Source organism: Dermacentor andersoni, chromosome 1, assembly GCF_023375885.2.
Source record: "Dermacentor andersoni chromosome 1, qqDerAnde1_hic_scaffold, whole genome shotgun sequence".
NCBI lineage: Eukaryota > Metazoa > Arthropoda > Arachnida > Ixodida > Ixodidae > Dermacentor > Dermacentor andersoni.
Genome location: NC_092814.1, coordinates 259,793,046 through 259,813,681, shown reverse-complemented (window position 1 = coordinate 259,813,681; position 20,636 = coordinate 259,793,046). Strand labels below are relative to the sequence as shown.

At 42.2% G+C, this 20,636-nt stretch overlaps 1 protein-coding gene across 2 annotated transcripts in view; it reads left to right on the top strand.

The window, feature by feature from the left end:
- Positions 1-20,636, top strand: part of gcl (germ cell-less) — an 80,359-nt gene that overhangs the window by 6,031 nt on the left and 53,692 nt on the right. For both annotated transcript variants that reach the window (XM_050196557.3, XM_050196556.3), the window contains exons 3-8: positions 2,854-2,950; positions 4,623-4,720; positions 4,853-4,899; positions 5,881-6,018; positions 12,211-12,295; positions 14,091-14,178. In XM_050196557.3, coding sequence (XP_050052514.1) covers positions 2,854-2,950; positions 4,623-4,720; positions 4,853-4,899; positions 5,881-6,018; positions 12,211-12,295; positions 14,091-14,178 — 553 coding nt within the window. The remainder of the gene's footprint in view (positions 1-2,853; positions 2,951-4,622; positions 4,721-4,852; positions 4,900-5,880; positions 6,019-12,210; positions 12,296-14,090; positions 14,179-20,636) is intronic.

Genomic DNA, 20,636 nt, shown 5'->3' with positions numbered 1-20,636 from the left:
ATAGAAGAATGATGCAATCGATGCATGTACATCAACTTCCTTTTTTTATCATCCCCCCACGGGACTTCCTTCTTCTTCCATATACAACTCTATGGAGTTGAAAGTATGCATTTCTCAGTCAAATGTTTTCTGATGAATGCATTTGGTAATGAATTACATTAAGGCAAATGGCATTTGGTTTGTCCTTGTGGCATCACGCAAATGGCATTAAGATTCAAGGCATTAGCAAGTTAATGTCTTTTTCTGTGCTTGTGTGGCATGGGTATAACTCATGTACTTGTGTAATTATTTTGTAACATACACATGAACTACTTTTAGATTTTACCTTTGTATAAGCCACACTTCTGTTCTGGGAAAATGAAATTTTTGCATAAAAAAGTGACAAATGTAGCTTAGCCATACAAGAACCATGTGGAGCCATAACCATAGCCAGACATTGGTGCATTTGTACTTGCAAAGATCGCCCTAGACCATCAACTGTTTATAATTTTATTTTGTGAAGACAAACAGGTTAGCTTTTATTTATTATGAGAAAACTGAGGACGAAGGAGGATGTTGGACAATGTAGAAAGACAGAAGCGCTACTACAAACATTTTTTCAAGCTGGATTGCTGAATGTAAACAAAAAAAAAATCATGCAGAAACCTTCAACGATGACAATCAATGCAAGCAAATGGCTTAATGCATCTAGAAAGCTATTCGCTTTGTTGAAGGAATGATGCTCTTGAAGGCGTAAATCTGTTGCAGCTATGACATTTAGATAGAATTTTTAGTTCATTGCTAATTCCGTAAGGAGCAGTACTGTTAAAGGGCCTCTCACCAGGCCCCATAGCAAATTTTGGTCATATGCTGCAAGTTGTTACATGTCCTCTAGGGAGCGTTCTGCTGTAAAAATTTTTGAAATCGGGTCATTAATAGCAGAGATACAAAAATTTCAGTGCTGCGAACCCATGATTTCAGCAGGCGGGCTCCACTGCCACTGTTGTGCAGTCGCATGTGCAGAGAATGAAACTATGTCATATCTACCATGTTCCAGTGCTACAATCATGCTCTTTCATCTTCTCATGCCTGCCTTAGTGCTCGAGATTGTGGCACTGACTTATACCGCTAATCAAGTGTTCTTGTGCTGAGCTCTCAAAATCATCTGCTGCATGAAATGAGACAAGCGTAACAGCTCACGCGCGAGACCGTCACAGGAGGTGCACCACTCAGCAAAAACACGAGAGAGAAAAAATAAAAAGGAAGACAGATGATGTTTTCGTCACATGTTCCTTCGGCTCCGGTATTGGAGAATGCAGGGAAGGAATTTCACTTACGGAGGCTAGACAAGGCAAGTGGAGAGAGTGTCTATGTTGGCAGTGATCCTTGCCTCCTGAAACTATGCATTCACAGCACTTCAAATATTTCTCTCTTCTGTTAATGAGCTAATGCGAAAAATTCTTACTGTAGAACACTCCTTAGAGGACATGTGACAATCTCCGGCATATAACCAAAATTAGCTATATGACCTGATGAGGGGCTCCTTAAAAGGAGAGTGCTGAAAAGAAATGTACACATCTATGGCTGTGCGACATTCAACACTTTGCAGATTTTCTTGTACACAACGCCACCACTATTGTTTCTTTGCACCAGTTTGTACATAGTAATTAGTTTTAGGTAGAATAAAATAAGCTGTGGACAAAATATACATTGCACAACAGCCTAGTGGCATTACAGTGTAGTGTGATAAGCAGTTATTGAATAAATAATATTATGTTCTGTTTTGACTTTTGATTTTTCATTGAATGCCTGCATTTAGGTGTTGAACCGGAACTGAACTGAAAATTGGAGCTCAACAGGTATTTTCAACTGAACTGGAATCGAACCTGAACTTGTTAGAGGAACCGTTCCAAACTGGTTCGACAAATTGTTCAGAAGGCCTTGCAGACCCTCTACTAGGGCATGTCGGAGGGGAAATATTGGACAAAGGCTCAAAGCTTCTCGTCAGCAACAGAAACGACTCCAATAACGTCAACTCACTTCTGAAACTAAATATGTTGTTCATTTTTGTGTGACCAAGGGGGCTGTTTATGCAATGAAACATTCGGGTTCTATACGTGTGCTCATGCGCCTTGCTGCAGCAAAGGGACTGGAACAATTCTGTTCTACTTCCTATTCTGTTTTAATCCTATATGTGGTCAACTGAGCTGCAGTTTTAATCCAAATATGCACGAGAAATCTATAGCTTTGAAACTCCCGACATTCTTTCTGGTTTTCCTTGGTGTCACGTGTGATGTGACAATACTTCATGTGACAATGATTGTGAAAAAGGGGGGTAAGGAAAGCCTTCTGTTAAATCTACAGACCAGATACGTACATGATTAAGAAATAAATATTTTTTTTTTATTTGGAACTCCAAGGAATTTTTAGTGTGCCGTTCGACTTGTTCCACTTGGTACAGGTACTTTAGTGATACCAGGCCATTGGTGCTGGTTGATATAACTTGGTGAAATAAGACAACCAAAGTTGGAGAGCCACAACTTAGATAGTTTGCCCTCCAATGAAAACTTGGAACACATCTATCATAACAGCACTCCAACATTTTGCACATAAGTATATTGAAAAAAAAAAAATGCTAGAGGTATTACATTAGTTGAGCGTGTTTAATTTATTACCAAGTGTGTGCCTGCCTTCTTTCATGAAGTCTTACTTTGAGCAAACTTTTCAAGGCCGTGAAAGCATATGACTAATGTGCATTAGAGAACAGAAAGTCAGAAAGAGGAGGTGGTGTGGGAAAATGGAAATTGGTTTAGCACTGTTGTTATGTACAGCCATACACACTGTTTGCATTGCATTCTTTTTTTCTCTCCACAGTCTCCATATTTTGCAAGCATGTTCTGTGGTGATTGGAAAGAGAAAGAAGAAGGTGTTGTGGAGGTGGGAATTGAAGATCCACGAATTACCTGTGATGGTGAGCCTACTACATAAATATGCTTAACATTAGTCTGTTAGCACTGATGCCTATGTGTTACTCCGTGATTGCAGATAAGTGAGCAGAAGTGTTTGATACAGTCTCGCACGCAGGGTGGTAAGCTGACATTTTACCAAAGCATCAGGCAAGGATGTAAAATGTCACTTTTCGTCCTGAGAACAACTTTCATGGACTGCAGATTGCATATTAGTATCTCATGCAGTAGGCGGCCCAATACGTATGCAGGTGAAGGGCTGTGATTTTCTAGTGCTGTTATGAGATTTTCTGGCACTGTTATGAAACCAGCAACAGCCAAGAAAGATGGACACAACACTACTCTTAAATGAATTTTATTTCTGGAAGCGACGCATATGAAACTACAGACATCGAAAAGGCAAGAATTTATTTTGGTGAACTTGTGCTGGCTGAAGTACGATCCAAATCATTCAATGACAGCATTAGTGGCAAGCACAAATAAAATTTGAGAAATGTGACGTACAGCCAAATCCTATTTATAATGTGTCACCGCGTGTCCTAAATTCTAGTCATCAGGACATTTTGAGTATTCGGTATATGCATCATACGCAGTCTTATACGACAGACCCATCTTTCTCAATGTGACCTCCGAAATCATGACATGTGAAGTGCTGTCAGATCCTAAGAATGTATCTTGCACAAGAGTTCAAACTAAAAATTCACGGCTCAGAGAAAACAAAGATAAGGAAGTACAAAATCTTGCAATATTCAAGCATGCCTGTGCATCCTTGTCAGGGCTTAGAAAGCAAGCTGTAGAAAGAGATGTTTGTGTAAACATTTATGCATTTGATGCAGATAATTTTACAAATGCTTATTAAGGGAAGATATTATGAGAAACTCACTTTTCATGTTACTAACACTAGGACTATGAAACTTAACGTAGGTAATAATAGTTTTATTTTACTTTCAAAACATTTTTTTTATTATTATGTAGCTTCTAGATCGTTTTGTCTTATGTAGCTTATATATCGGGAAAACACAGTTAAGCCTCAATTGATACAATGAAGTCACAAAAATCAGCACTTCACTACATCAAAATACTGTATTATTCTTTGGTAAGGGTTAAAAACCCCAAGATTTACAGCTGTATATTTCAGAAAAAAACGACAGAAATTCAAAATAATTCACTCATGAACCACACCTCTCTTTGCCAAGCTCACACTTCATCAGCCACAGCCGTGCAGCAGATGCTGTGCTATCTTCACACAGTATCAACATGGTGCGTGGGACCCCAGCTGTTTCAATGTGCAACTAAAATGTTGACCTTGTCCAGTAGGGATTGCGTGAAACTTTATTTTAACATGCCATCCTGAATAATGAGAGACTAGCATTTGTGTCAACACTTGCTTTAACCTGATACGTCCAGCCAGGCCTCATCCATGACCAATTTCCCCATAAATATCCATTTATGGGGAAATTTTTTGCTTTGTTACAGCAAGACTTTAAAGGCTTGGGTTTCAGTGTGAATGTTAAGGCGATATAAGATTGCTTAGTTATAACCATTAGTTCATTATAACCCATTTTGTTATAACAAGGCTTGACTATAATACTTCTTTCTTCAGGTAAAACACTTTTGACCATGATTGCAATGGCAATTTAGCAATGATTTCATCCTAAGTTTGCTTTGTCATTGCAGCCCTGAAGATTGTTTTTGGCTCACTGTACCTGGATGAAATTGTCATTGAGCCAGATGATGTGATCCCTGTGCTGGCGACGGCAACCTTGTTTCAACTGGTATGCACTGTTTCTCTTGGCATTTTCATTTCTCTAGTGGGAACTGTGCACTTATGTTGTAATCGTTTATTTCTTGTGCCATTAAAGTGTGGACCATGAATATATATACATATATATATAATTTTTTTTTAGGATGAACTCATACAGCTGTGCTCTGAAATAATGGAAGAGACAATCAAGTAAGTTCTGTCGGCTGCTTCACTAGCTTAAGTTCTTAGGAGACTCTTAAGTGCTGGCAAACTTGATAGAGAATGAAAGGAGGCTGTTTTAAATTGTTTGCAAATATGTTCCTGCCCCATTTCCATGAACCTCTTTCTTTTCTTTTTTTTTCTTGCGAAATGAGGCACACTTTCTTGCTTTTTTATAAGCAAATGCCTAATTTGTCCATTAATTCATCCTTGGCAGCATGTGTTTACTGCTGGATGTTTTGCTTTTGTTGTGCTTTATTTATTAAAACAAAAATTTACATGCCTATCTGTACGCTGTCTCCTTTTAAAATTTTGAACACATTTTGAATTCAGCCTCTTTAAGGGCCCCTCACCAGGCCACATAGCAAACTTTGATTATACACTAGAAGTTGTTACATGCCCTCTAGGGAGCATTCTGCTGCAATAATTTTTCAAATTGGTTCAATTATAGTCTAGATAGAAACATTTCAGTGCCGTGAAGTGATGATTTCAGAAGGCGAGCGTCATCACCAACATGGACGCTCTCTACACTTGCCCCCGTCTAGCCTCCGAAAGCGAAATTTCTTCCCTGCTTACTCCCGTATTGGAACTGGAGAATCGCGTGACACATGTGTCACGGGCCCTGCATTCTTTTTATTCTCATTTTTTTGCTGAGCGGGGCACTTCCGCTGACGCTCTCGCGCATGCGAGCTCTTGTGTTTGTCTCGTGTCGCGCAGCGTATGATTTTGCACTTAACTAGCCTCAGCCACTCATTACTACAACCTTTGGTAAACTTGATCTATTCTCTATTTCACAAGTATTAACCATCAATCTAGCATCACTTCAGATCTTACTTTCATTTCTAAAGTTAGAAATTTATTTTGTACCCACAACTTAGGTCCAATTAATTATTTAAGCTGTGGATTGTATGTTATACCACTGTAGGCATCTTCTTTTTAAAAAATGATTTACTGTTCTTTTTCTTGCTGCAGGCTGGACACTGTTATTTCATATTACGAAGTTGCTGAACAGTACGCTCTGACACGCCTGAAGCAGAAGTGCTTCGAATGGCTGGAACGCAATCTCACGTTCCTTGTCAATGAGGACGCGAAAACTCTACGGCAGATTTCGTAAGTTTCGCACTTAGGGCAATGAAGTATTCCCAAAAGATTGCTGGTAAAAAACAAAAAAGGAAAGAAGCTTTAATAACATAAAACTTGCACTAAAATAGGATTTTTTGCAGGATGTTGACATGCTGTCAAATTATTGTCAGGTATATATCAAAGTGTTTATGGGTTTTAGTGTTTAAGAAAACTTATGTCCTATTGCCAAAAACAAAAAAAAAATGTTTCTTGATTGTACTATACTCGCACAAATTTCTTAATTTTTCCCTTTGGTGGCCTCAAAGTTTCCATTCATATTGTATATTTGGGTCCATATTATATGTTAGGTTTTATGGTACTTACAGGCTTCATTCACTCATTTGAATTAGCAATCTTTATGTTATTAGCATGAGTGTTGCAATAGCAAAATTTTCTATTCAAATTATGTACCAATATTTTACAAAAGCAACCTTTGAATGTCTAATCGAATACCAAACGTGTTCTTATTACTAAACGAAGGGATATATAAAGGTCGTGCTGAGTTTGGTTGCTAAAAAAAGGCTTATTTACAACATTTGAATCATGTACTGCAATTATGATGTCTGATCAAGTGATAAACTTCTAAATGAGAGACAGTTGAAAGATGATCTTAACTGGTGCTCACAATGGCATTGATGAAATGCAGGAGCAACACCTCACCAGATGCAAGTACGCTCTTAAAAAAGTTCGCAGCCTTTGGTGCTTATCTTGTCCCACAACAGTAATCGTCATCTGCCTTGCTTGCATTTCCTTTCTTGAAAACTCTGCGCTTGCTAATTTCCTGCCGAGAATGCTATGTCACGCTGATGATGTGCATGCCATTCGTGACCTGGAAGTACCAGGCTCGCAGCGTTGAAGAAAGGAAATGCAGGCAAAATAGATGACAATTATTGTAGGACAAGATGAGCCCCAAAGGGTGCTAACTTCTTTAAGTGTCGGGTGCACTGTGTGTTGAAGCTACAAAGTATGTTACTGTGAAACACCATTGATATGTTCCTCGCTGTTGTGCTTTCCCGACTGCTACATTGCGTTTTTGTGGTCTCGATCTAAAGCCCATTGACTCCTATGTATTACATTCCCATTTGATATGTCGCTGTTCTGTATGTTCCTGCATCTTACATTGGGTTTGAACACTGTGGTCATGTAAATTCAGCGGTGATGAGGTAAATTCACTTTTGCATGCTGCTACGAAGACGATAAATGTTAACTCGCAGTTAAGCTTGTCAAACACTGCCCATGGCCTCACCTTTAAATGCAGGAAGTATGTTATTGTCAGCCCTATTAATGCATGTCACGGTGTGGTTGTGGTTTTTGCCGGTTCCCTAAAGTCAGCTTCGCCGAAATACACCATGTTATGCATAAAAGCATACGCAGTATATTGTGGTGAAGCATCTAAAAGTGGAAAGGAACCACTGTCATGGAACATAGAGCGTTCCCCTTAATTACACATGCACTCATGTGCCGTTTCCGGTCACAATACAAACACCAAGATGTCTAATAACTGTACTGGCCAGAGCCAGACCATTCAGAGCTGCTTCTGACTTTATTGCGGCGATTTGCGGCTTTCCTCACTGGGCTTCTTTGATTATGCAGTCTGAGACTGTCCGCGGCTTTCGCTCTGACTAGCCCTGACAGAAGAGCATGGCACAGTCACGTGATCCAGCTGCCAGGGACTGTTCGAGGTTTCACTCCAAAGCACCGTAACTAGCAGTCACTCTCCTGAATGTCGTCTTCTGCTCATAGCTACTCGTAGATAGCCCCACTTCTCAGCGAATTCGTTAGCGTGGCCTATGGGATGGTGCAGTATTGGGAGCCACGTCACCGACACAACCATAAAGCTCGTTCCCAGAAATTAACAGCGCTAAACAAACAAGCACGAAGGAAAAGAAGATGACACTGGCGCTTGCGAAGCAGAATCGCAGGCTGAAACCATAGAATGTGTTTGCATGGCACGATTTACGTCACACTCTCGCTCTTCGTGTAACCTAATGTCTGTAGTTAAGCTGCCTCAGTGTGCAAAATTTAAGTGGAATTCCCACATTAATGTAAGCAAAATCGCGACCATACCACATGACTTTCACACAGAAAGTGGCGCCGATATCCTCAAAGCTTGTGAGACCGTCTACGAAAGGCCTAACATGTATCTCGGACAGAGCAAATGTTCACCGTCTATATTAATCATGCACGCCAAAGAATCAACTCTCAAACTTGGCAATAGATTTAGATCAACACAACAGCAATTCCCAAAGCTTCAATTGTGTACCACCCCAGCTGCCTGCAAGAAACGGCCACATGCAATATGATATGCTTCCTCGTGCACCAGTTTCGCTCATTCATTCACTTGAAAGGCGAAATAGACCGATTTACTAAGCAATGAGCATGACAGACTTTGTGAAACACATCAAGAAAAACAAGCATGTGCGCCTGATTGTGTGCTTGTCTCTTAAAGAAACCCGGAAGAATAAAACTGTATCAATTACACGGCTAATGAAAAGCTCGCATGTTGGCACACAAGGCCCTGATGTAAGAGACATGATAGCTAAGTATGCAATATTTGCTGTCTGGAATGCACAAAGTATGCAGAAACACACGGCTTCTTTCATAACATGGCGGCAGACGTCGCACGCATCTTTTTCTGACAGCTGTCGGTTTTCTAACAGCTTGCACCGGTCTGAGCAGAAATCTGCTGACAGCTCCAGCAGTCCATGGGCAGTCCTGAACTTCCGCTCCACGTCAAAACCAAACATGCCTCCGACAACTCTAGGACTAGTGGGCGGAGCTTCCGAAGCTGTCCGAGCAAAATGGAATGCAGCACAGCAGTCCCAAGCAATCTGGGGCTGTCAGGGACTCGTAATTGAAGAGGCCCACAGTAACATTTCCCGGCTGTTACATTTTTTTTTTTTTTTCTTCCACGGTCCCTTAACCCTTTAAGGGTCAATGGCGTAAATATACGGCGCCACGAACAAGTCCAAAAATGGTCGATGCCGTATATTTACGGTGTCGTCTGTACGTTTAAAAAGCGTGCCAATTTCCTAACTTTTTATTTTCTGTCATGTACTGCCACTACATGGGAATACAGGGAATTTTTTTGCGCGCCTCTCTCTCTCTCGGTTTTCGTTGCATGGTTTGTTTTAGAGCTAGATTGCTCCCACACGTCTATGTACTACCGCTGGCGCATTGGAGTGCGCGAGGGCGAGCAGCGGTTCGGGTTTTGTTCCGCGGGCGGTTTCGACTTCTTGTGCTTGCAAAACTGATGGCTATCTCGTAACTAATCGCTCAAAGGGCGACCGCCTCTTTCTCGCTCGTTTAGTGCTCACAGGGATGCACACAGGAAGGATACTGCTGTGCGTGCGTTTCCTTTGCTTTTCTTTTTTTTTTACACTCTCGAAAGCTAATTGCCTCTGGTTGGCGATAAGTTGAAGATTAGTGGAAGTTTGTCACACGTGCTTTTTTGATGGGCACACAACCACAGTTTTCTTGAGTCTGCGCACCTACTCAGTTCGATTACGCTATGGATGTACATATTAGTGTAAGAGCAGGAACATTTGAGTCTTGCAAAATATTCTCGTGTGCGCATTTTCAAGGCCTTGAACTATGTGTATAAAGATGCATCAAATTTTTAATTCCTATAAGTTTATTCCTTTTTTCATTGTTGTTATTCATGAATGAAGAGTATAGTGCTCACGGATTGAAATAGGACATGGAGCATTTAGTACAACGCTACATATGTGCAAAGCACACGAGAGCACAATGTCATGTCACTAGGAATTTGGTCACCAAAGGTGACTAGGGCTCCGATGTAAGTGTACGTGCCAGAATTACATCGATGTGACACGACCTGCAGTCGGTTGAAGCGAAAGTATGCACATTATTTAGCCCTAAATTGACGCGTTTAATTCCGTGAACACTGTACATATATACCAACGCAAAAAATGTTTTCCTCACTTCACGATCACCCTAGAAAAATTGCGGTACATTTTTTAAAAAAGAAGTCCCTAAGGAGAATTGGAATCTGCAATAAAAAAAAAACGACCCTGGGTGGTTGCATATGGCGAAAAAAGTAGACCCTCAAAGGATTAAAAGACGTATCAACAAGGTTCTACTGTACTACAGAACCGCACATTGGTCTAAAGAGAGGAAAACATGGTGAGCTTTTCCTAATAATATATTGTTTTGCTTAAACTGAGAAAACGAATTGGTAAGCAGTCTAAAGGTGAGGCATGCTTATTGAATGACTGGAAAATATTGAACAGGAGTTAGCTACTCCATGTGTCTGCTTGGCAACTGGTGCCTCTGCGCGGCAACTGTGGCTTCTCAGCAGCACAACCATTTGGATCAGCCACCATTTGCGTTTATCTTGCTTCTTGTAGACTCCAATAAATTTTGTTATCCCTGGCATTGGGACAGAAACAAATGTTTGAGTTCATGTAGTGAATTCTTGAATCGAGTGCAAATCGAATTGCAATGACTATACAATCTGTATTCAATATTTCTAATATTTGTGCATCCCTAGTTTTTAGTTGTCAACGAAGCTCAGATCATAACATTACAGTATTTCGGGTCCTTCGTTTCCGGGTTTTATGTTCTTTTAAATTCGGGTAAAAATCGCGGATATTTTAAATGAGAAAGGTCAAGGAGAAATAGGGGGGGCGGGGGATTGTCTGTCAGCCCATTTCTAGATTTTCTTGGTAACTTTCACAAACTATTAACGCAGGCATTGGTCTGCCTTTGTTCAGAGACATGTCGTGTAAACAAGCGAAATCACTCACAGGAACATATACTACTATTGACAAAGAGTTACTAGTTAAAGCACACAAGTTATTATGAGCTTATCTAGAGAAATTCTCCATTATTTACACATTAAAAAAAACAAAACACGCAGCTAATAGAACCATTCCTGACGATCCTTTTTTGAACTTGAGGTGTAGCATAAAAGAGAGCACGGAGGATGACAGAGAAGGATGAAGGAGGACTTGTTGGTGTTTGCTTAACGACATAATGTACACATAACACACGCCTGTGATGTGTGTCTTTTTGCAATTGTGCCTTTGCACTACAATACGTTGTTAAAAGGAGATGAAGGCACAGTGCTCTGTCGTCTCCTCTATCATCTCCTTTGTGAGACACATCTCCTCTGTTGTCCTGCATGCCCTTTTGTGCTATACTTCAAGTTATGCAACAACAACTAGCCCACCAGTCTGTTCTTTTGTTTACTTTGTTCTCTGCACTTTTGCTTAACAAAGAAAGAAAGAAAAGCACGAATAATGGTGCACATGTGGGCCTGCTTCACAAGAAGTGTGATGCTGTTAGTTATCTTTCAGGCCCTTATTGGCATACATTATTATGTGCATTTTGAGCATTTCTGTGTCCATCCTAAACCTGTCAGACTTTTTGTTCTTATCTGTTGTCATCTTGTTCTACGGTTTGCACTATACTCTGTGCAACAAAATTAATGGAATAACTGCTAGCCAATCTGCCACCCTTCTCTGCAGGTACCTTAGTTGAGAAAACATTCTTTCAACGTCATGGCTGCCGTTCGCAATGTAGTACAGTAACATCAGCACTGCTTTCGCTTCCTAGCGCATTGCCGTTTACTTGTCTGCAACATGCGGAAGATGTGATGCGATGTGCTATTATTGTAGCTATGTAAATGTGGCTAATAAAAGGGCTGCAAGGTTCCATTCACTCAAGGCTGGCAGGCGCTGAACGTATTATATATATCACTGTTTTTGCTTGAGTGTTAGCAAAAACGAAGCATATATCATATTCATATTTGATTAATATAATACTATATTGATTTGATATATCTTGACCACTTGCTCACACAAGGTGAGCAGTGTTCATTGGTTTTGTGGCACCTGCATTTATTCTTACCCTTTACAAAAGGGCAAAACATCTGTTAGAAATTGGGTTTCACCCAAAAAATGAAGGACCCTGCATGTAATATGTTATAAACACCGGAAGCGTCATGTAGTTATTATCAGCCATATTTTATCTGTAATGTCCCTTCTATGAAGAACCTGTGAGGCTAACCGCAGTGCTGCACCACTTGTGCTTGGGCGAAATTTATTTTTTGTGATCTTACTTTCTATTGTACATTTAGTGACTCAGATTATTACCGCTATTGTTACAATGAGAGTGATTTTTGGCCTTAGAGTGGGAAACAATGTTCACTTTCAGCCCTGGCCTCATGGAGCAGCTGGTCAAATCACCTAGATTAGTCGTCGTGCAGACAGAGTTCTCACTCTACCTTATGGTCACGGCCGTGAGTTGTGCTCTTCTGCTTTCTGTTTGAGCATGCGTGTATATGGCTATGTTTTTCGCTTTCTTTTAAAGTGAAGCTTTCTTTGCCTCTTCCTTTGACTTTTCCACTACTGCTGCTGCTGTCGCTGTCTTGCATGCTGCATCAGGAGGGAGTTGAGAGCATATGGTAGGAGGGCTGAAGAAGAGATTCATAAAGCATGCCTCGTTTGAGGAGAGCGCAGTCACGATGCTCTCTGGAGCTCCTTGGGAATTGGCACAATGCCCTCTCCCGGCAAAAGCATTGCAGAAGCTGCAGCGCTTTCCTCTGTGCTCACACGCAGCAATTCTGAGAGGGAGTAGAGAGAGGAGTCAGAGACTGGATAGAACCGGATGCCCTACCTATTTATTCACCAATGCAGTTGCAAAATGAGCGAACTGTACCACTCTTTGTGTATGGCAGCTCATGTACACGGCACAAGCGAGGGGCACTGTGACGTCAGAAAGCTTGCTTCATTTGGGAACCTTTCAGTAAAGGAAAGGCTACTACGACACGTGGCAACAGTTGAATACTAAGTGGATAAATGTTAATTTAAGGTATGATACAGTATGTTTCTGATATTTCTGAAAAATTAACATAGTGCAAATTTGTTCTGTGGAAAACTGATGCAGAGCGTGCAGACGCAAAGGCGCAGTAAAGCTCTGTAGTGTCATTACTACACCATGAAAGTGGCTGCAATCGCCAAATCAACGCTTCTGTATCTGACGCAGTATCTTAGTGGCTATGGTGTTGCTCGAGGTCACAGGTTTGATCCTGACCTTGGTGGCCGTATTTCAGAGGGAAAAATGCGATTTTATGTGCACATTACAGAGCCCCAGGTAGTAAAAATTTATCTGCAGCCCCCGACTACAGCGTGCCTCACAATCAGATTGTGGTTTTAGCACCTAAATCACCATCATTTAATTGAAGTTTAACACTTCTGCCATGATACGATGTGCCATGTGAGGAAATGACAGTGCTAACCTTCTCACAGGCTATTAACAGTGGCCCATAACAATGCCTCGAGCAAACATGCCTTGCTGTTTTTTCTGTGTACTATGTCGACAAACACAAGGGGTGCATGCAAGGGGAACATCACCCCAGCACTCTCATATTGCACCAAGTGCTCAATAACTAAACTTTTGCCATCAGCACCACCACCAATTACTGTCAGTTAATGGAAACACCACAGAAAGCTTCACTTACATTGATTCCCACAGTGCATGGGATCTGCATAATTTTTTAATCTTTTCTTGCTGCCTAGTGGTGCGTGGTGTATATTTCAATTTATTGTCAGTGTTTTGTTGGCAAACCATCACAACATTGCCTTTTGTAATTTCTTTTAGGAAGTGTAACTTCACCAGAGATGTTCGGTGCCATTTCGTACTCGATGCTTCTGAATGTAGTGAAGCAAAATATTGAGTTATCCCGTTTCTCGAATAATGCTCTGTTCTCCTATTTGTTGAAATGGTGAAAGTTGCAACGCAAGATATTCCACCTGAAATGCCAATTTTCGGCTGTGCATCTCAGTTGCAGAAGGAGTTAATGTCCTTCTGCAGTTTTTACTTTCACTTCATTCAAGAAATACATGTGCCTTTTGAGTGCAACTGCGTAAGACAATTCTGAACTGGATTCATCAGTTCGCATTTTCATTAAAAATAGAAGTTTAATTTGTCTGTTTTGTGACTTAGTTTAACTTTCAGTGCCGCACTGTTGCATGACACCATCAATATCAGCAGAGTAAGCTGAGTGCAAGCTGTGTGTACACATTTCATTGCAGTGGACTTTTTTGAGGGAGCACCCTTCTTGGGAAGGTGACCTGAAGGAGTGTGCACTGGAAGCACACAAATACTTTAAGGAGAAATCAGGTGAGCCCCTTGGCTTTTTTGTGTGTGCGTCCTTGCTCGGATGTTTTCACTGACTTCCTCCTCCTCACAGTTAGATTCGTAAGTGATCTTGCGCATTGAGGTCATTAACTACTTTACTACTCTGTCGGATTTGTTGGGTGGTTATTATCTACAGTCAAATCTCGTTACAACGAAGTCGCATCCGACATAAAATACCTTTGTTATATGTATCTGATATCCTTTATAAGCATATAGTACTAGTTTAATGCTGATAACATTTCATATATACGTCCTTATACAGTCGAACCCACTTATAACAATACCAGTTTCAACAATATATCTGTTATAACGATAAGAAGCTGCTGCACCATCAACTTTTATATGTTTTCTATGGTGAAATAACCCACCTACTACACCGTCCCTGTGCCGCATTATTGGTTTGAACGATGAAGTCTGGATGTCCACGCCAAAAGGTAATTGAATGGGAAATCCTTGAAAATAAAAAATAAAAAGCGAAATTCAAGCTGCTACATCCTTGCCCACCGCCCCAACAGCCGCTGTGCGCTCATACAGTAGAACCTGTTTTACAGCCTTCTCCGCATCACCATTCTCCCGTGCCTCTCTCGCGTCGCCCTTTCACCTTTCCGAACACGAATGGGCTGCGCCCATAGCTCTATGCCGCACCATTCTCCAAAACGCGAATGGACCGTGCCAACTGTGCTGACAGTGCTGCTCCCAGATTGCTCGCTGGCCCCTCAGTCTGCGCAGTTCTGCCAATGGATTAAATCGCTTGTGCTCGTCTTTGCTGGTTGCATCGAAGTCGTTCCTGGCCATGTGGTTTCTCCGCCTTGTTTGACTCGCCGCCGAAACAAATGGTGGCTGATCCAGCGGCTCATCATGGGCAATGCACGACGTTGCCGGTGAAAAGAAAGCGCACTGCTATAGATTTGGAAACGAAGTGCAGTATCGTGAAGGACTACAGAGATGCTAAAAAAGTGTGTGATTTGGTGAAGAAGTATGGACTATCGCAACCGACAGTGCCGACAATCATCTGCTCAGCAGAGAAGTTAGTTCAACATAGAAAACTGCTCGGTAGACAACGGGTGCAAATGCGTTTGACAGGGTACCTAAGGAGGTGGAAGAGGCCCTCTACGTGTGGTTTCTCGGTATCCCTGCCATGAGCTTGCCCATCACGGGGCCAATTCTGGCCACAAAGGCAAAGCAGTTTGCGCTACTCGTCAACCATGTGGACTTCCAGGTGGTGGCTGGGCACAGTGCTTCGAAGAGCGGCATGGCACTGTTTAGAAAGCCATCACCAGCGAGGAAGCTTTGCCTGACATGGAGACAGAGCTGAAGTGAGTGGAGAAAATGCTGCCCCGCATCCTTGACAACTACGTTGACACCGACATTTATAATGGCGACAAAACAAGACTGTTCTTCCAGATGTTGCCATCCAAGACATGTGCACTCAAACAAGGCACGTGTAAGGGCAGTGAAAACAGCAAGCTGTGCCTAACTGTGTTTTTGTTCGCCAACGTGGATAGGAGCAACAAGTGCCCTGCATTTGTCATTGGGAAATCAAAACATCTATGGTACTGCCAGGATACCGGTACGCTATCTTCACAACTGGAAGGCATGGATAACGTGAGAACTTTTTCATGAGTGGCTCTTGGAGTTCAATCAACATATCAAGCGATCTAAGAGGAAGGTGGTGCTCATCCTAGATAATTGTAGTGCCCACCACTCCATGCCTAAGCTCTCAAGTGCAGAAATTTTTTTCCTGCCGTTAAACACAACGGCATGCTTGCAGCCCATGGATGCCAAATTTTAAGGTCATGTATCATCGTCGCGTCCTGAAGAAGTTGGTCTTGTTGATGGACGTGGCCACGTAGACAAGCAGGGAGAAACCAGACTTGAATATCAATCTATTGATGGCTGTGCAGTTTATCTTTTGTGCGTGGTCCGAAGTAAGCGCTTCTACGGTGCGGAACTGCTTTAGGAAAGCGTGCTTTGTCCAAGGCAGCAGTTACTTATATGAAGCCTGCAAAGCTCCCACTGAAGAAGTGATGCCTGAGCTTTGATCTGCAGTCGACAAGGATGCTTCAGGACTCGGAAGAGTTTCTACATGCAATCGGGGCATTAGAAACGTCAGAACTTCTAACCAATGAGGCGATGTCGCTTGCATAGGATTGCGACAGCAACAGTGATGACGAGAGTGATGGAAACAACGTCAGTGGACGTGGTAGGGCAGGCATCCTCAACGTTGTCCTCTCAGGATGCCCTGCAGATGAATCAGTCCCTCCAGGGTTTTGGTTTTGCGAGAGACCTCCTGCTGCACTATGTGAAACACCTGGATGCCTAGGAGAAGAATGTCGGCAAGCTTCGTGTAAAGCAAGCAAGGTTGATGGAAATGGGGTTTTCTCGTGCAAGCCAATGAGAAGTACGTCGCGAGATGCTTGTGGCGATCTCGCTCCAGCATTTCTTTTGAATTTCTCAAGCTTAGTGGCTGCTGCAGCAACTTTCTCGCATTTCTTTAAAGGCCCGTTTTGGGGCCACCTAAGTGATACCTTGGCGGAGCTCGCATGTCACTTGCCACCGATGACCCCTCTTTGCAGTTGTTATGGCAGTGCCATTCCTGAACGCCGACAGCCACAGCTTGTTACATGTGATCGGAGCGTGCAGGAAGCAGAGTTAAACAGTCACAATCAGCACAATCAGCAGCCAGATGTAGAAAGAAGGTGGGGAGAGGCATTGGCCTCCCTGCCATTATAGTTTTCTCACAACAGCTCTGCCATCCCTCTATTTTGCTTTTTTTCATGCAACCCGGTTGTAACAATTATCGGTTATAACAATGAAATTTTTGTGGCACTTGAATATTGTTACAAGTGGGTTCGAATGTAATCCTAAAGGAATAAAGGAAGTCTGGTTATGCAGAAATATTGTGAGTACTGTCTTAATACTGCCAAACAAGCATTATTTTCTATGGGTGTTGGACCGTAGTTATCTAAGGACTGCAAAAAAGCGATACAGCTAAGTGACATAGAGTTCAAGCAGTGTATATAGAGTTGAGCCTCAAACGCTGATATAACAAATTATTGGATAAAGCAAAGTAAATTCAAAACATTTCTCACTGATATCTGTGTGCACTGGATTATACACGTGTGACAAATATCAGATATGGTGTAGATATTTTTGTGCCAGATACAACCTTTTTTTATAATGGGGTTCAACTGTACTTGCATACTTTACATGTCAGTGGGCATGTGCAGATGTACAGTAGAACTTAGTTCATGCGTTTTGGAAAAACTGCAAGAAAAAAACATACTAACCGGGAAAACGTAATAGCCGAAGCAACTAAAAAAATTTGACAGACTCAACTATTGTTCACATCTGCGTGAAGCGAAGCGTCGCACGGATTGTTGTGACATGCGACGCTGACGCACGTCGAGCTGGTGGTGCTTCGGTGGCTGGAGAGGCATTTTGTTGTTTTGCTATTGCGTGGTGTTTTAAAGGGCCACTCACCAGGTCTAGCCATTTTGCGCAGAGCATACATTGCGCGATAACAATCGGGTCTGCAAAATATTACATCGCTACATGCCTCAAAAAGATCTGAAATTTCTAACCGAACGCCATTTTCCCTTCTCCTTGCGGCCACTGCTCTCTGGCCCAACTCTGGGCTGTCCAGCAGGCCCACAATGCGGCCGAGAGGCTTGGCCTTCCGGTTCGCACGTGGGAGCGGCCCACTTCATGATGACTCACGATCTGCAGGACTTCAATAAAGTTTTACCATTGGTGGATATGTCGCCCTAGTTAAGTTTGTGTGTTAAGGAATTTTTGGCATCCCACCATACCATACCATCCTGCGGTCCAAGCCAGAGGATGACGTACACATGCTAGTGCGCCTATGTACATGTGTTTGCACTGTGACGTCACTCGTGGTGACACATGACTTCGAGAATTATTCAAGACAACATCTGTTATTTGTGTAACATGTTGCTTGAATAGACGAATGAAAGCTTAGAGAAATAACAAAACACACAAACCGAATTTCTGCATGTTTTTGTTTTACTTTGCACCACAGCAAGAGAGATGTACTTCCATTTCGTCTGGTTGTTCCCACGTCGTGCGCGCAGACACCGAAACTACCGTATTTACTTGCATAATGATCGCACTCGCGTAAAAATTGCACCCCTGAATTTTGTCGTCAAAATTCGATTTTTGTTTCATTACCGAGTAATGATCGCACTCCGAATTCGCCACAGCGATATCTCGTGTGCCAAGTCTAGCTAATGATGATCGCACTTACCATCTGTCGAATGCTGTTGAATGCTACGCGAACGACTCTTCAAGACATACCAAGTGGTCTGCACGCACCAAACATTCTAAAGCAGATGCCTCATTTTATTCCTTTCATCACTTTCCACACTTCCATGAAAGAACAAAACTACAACCAAACTTGCCTTGGCTTTATTATTTGTAGGCTTTATGATGGTTATGGTCAACAACAACAACAAAAAAGCGCCTTTTGATTCTTCTCGTCTGCACTTGTGGGCACGGAACAAATTGCAAGCGGCAACGATAGTAGCCACGTTTACACTGATACGTTAGAAGTGTACCCTATTCATATGCTGACGCTTGTAATACAGCTAAGATATTCGCCCATCCTTATCGGAAACATGCTGTATTAGGATGGTAGTGAAGACAAATGCTACAGTTTCCGCAGCATACCCGCCATGTGTCTCTATGTCACTGGCAGCTAAGCATGCCCATTTCTGTCCCCTCAAAGTGGACATGGCTACGTTATTGCTGCAGATGTGCCGATATTAATGATATTATTCATTACTGATATAGAAGAAACTGTTTCAGTGCGCGTAATGTACTCGCGAAAAGAAGAAAAATCGCGTTCGGCGCATTCGGTTTGCTCCGCCGGCCGCCATTTTTGTTTTGGTGTCCCATACTGTTACAGCGGCAGCCACCTGTTTGTTGACCTGTTGTCATCCCGCAGCAAATGCGAGATGAAAAAAAAAGATTTTCTTTTCGCAGTAAATTTAGCCCACGTAATAATCGCACCCCTGAATTTTGCGGCAATTTTTTTACAGAAAAGTGCGACCATTATGTGAGTAGATACGGCATGTCATTTTCTGCCATGTTCCAGCACGCGATTATGCTCTGTGATCCGCTTGTGTCTGCCTCTCTATTCATGTAGCAGTGACTTATACCACTAGTCAGATGTCTTCATGTACAGCGCGCAAAATTGTGCACTGAGTGAAACGAGACAATCACAACAGCTCGTGCGCGACGCTGTCAGCGGAAGTGTGCCGTGCCGCAAAAAAGCGAGGAGGAAACTAAATGAAGCTGGGGCCCATGATGTACGCGTCACGTGATCCTTGAGGTCCGGTATGGGAGAACGCAGGGAAGGAATTTCACTTGCAGAGGCTAGAGGGGGCGAGTGGAGAGAGTGTCTCGCTTGGCAGTGGAGCTTGCCTCCTGAAATCATCGGTTCGCGGCACTGAAATATTTCTATCTCGGCTATTAATGAGATGATTTGAAAAATTTTTGCGACAGAATGCTCCCTAGGGGACACATAACAACTTCCGGCATATAACCAAAATTTGCTGTGGAGCCTGGGGATGGGCCCTTTAAGAGGCCAACTGGAAACTGAAACAAAGTCGAGCTGGTGGGTGAAATCGGATGCCGCAGCTATATAATGTTCTGGACCGCGAATTTTCTTGCTTACATGGGATCTAGCAGCCGGAAAACTTATCATACAATCGCAGTTTGGCAATGTATTGAATGGTGGTGCCGAAAAATCGTGTTTTCCTGGAACGTTGGAACCGCTAAAAAACGAGCGTAACTCTGTTGGGTCATTTTTTGCTTTCTTGATTGCGAGTGTTGGCGCCGGGAAAACGTACGTAATGGGAAGGTATCAACTAGGTTCTACTGTAGTGAAATCCTGAATATAAATTGGCACAGGTATTCAGAAAAAATAAATACTTTTCTCTGCCATTGAATTTAATACTGAATAATAAGAAAACAGATGATCTGAAGTGTAACCAAGGCAGATTTATATCATTCAAAGCACACGCAATGCCATATATAAGTGGAGGAAAGCTAAGGTGAAATGAACTACACAACGTGGAACTGAGCAAGCTAAAGAAAAGTTTAATAAGGAGATATTGAGGGGCTAGTTGGCTGGCCATTGTTGCAGAAGCAACACACTTTTAAATTGTTTGTCCGTGTGCCTTGAAGTACTCAGATTCCACAACAACAAATTAAAGGTCATCAGTCTCTCTGATCACAACAGTGACAACAAACCAATACAACTAGGCTATGCGTGCATATAAAGTGGTTGTACATATATTAATGTGAGATTCATTATATAATGAATTATATGCTCATTATTAACATATCACAGAGCAACACCATGCATTACAGTAATTGCATTGCGTGGTGTAGCATAGCATTGGTTAACAATGCAG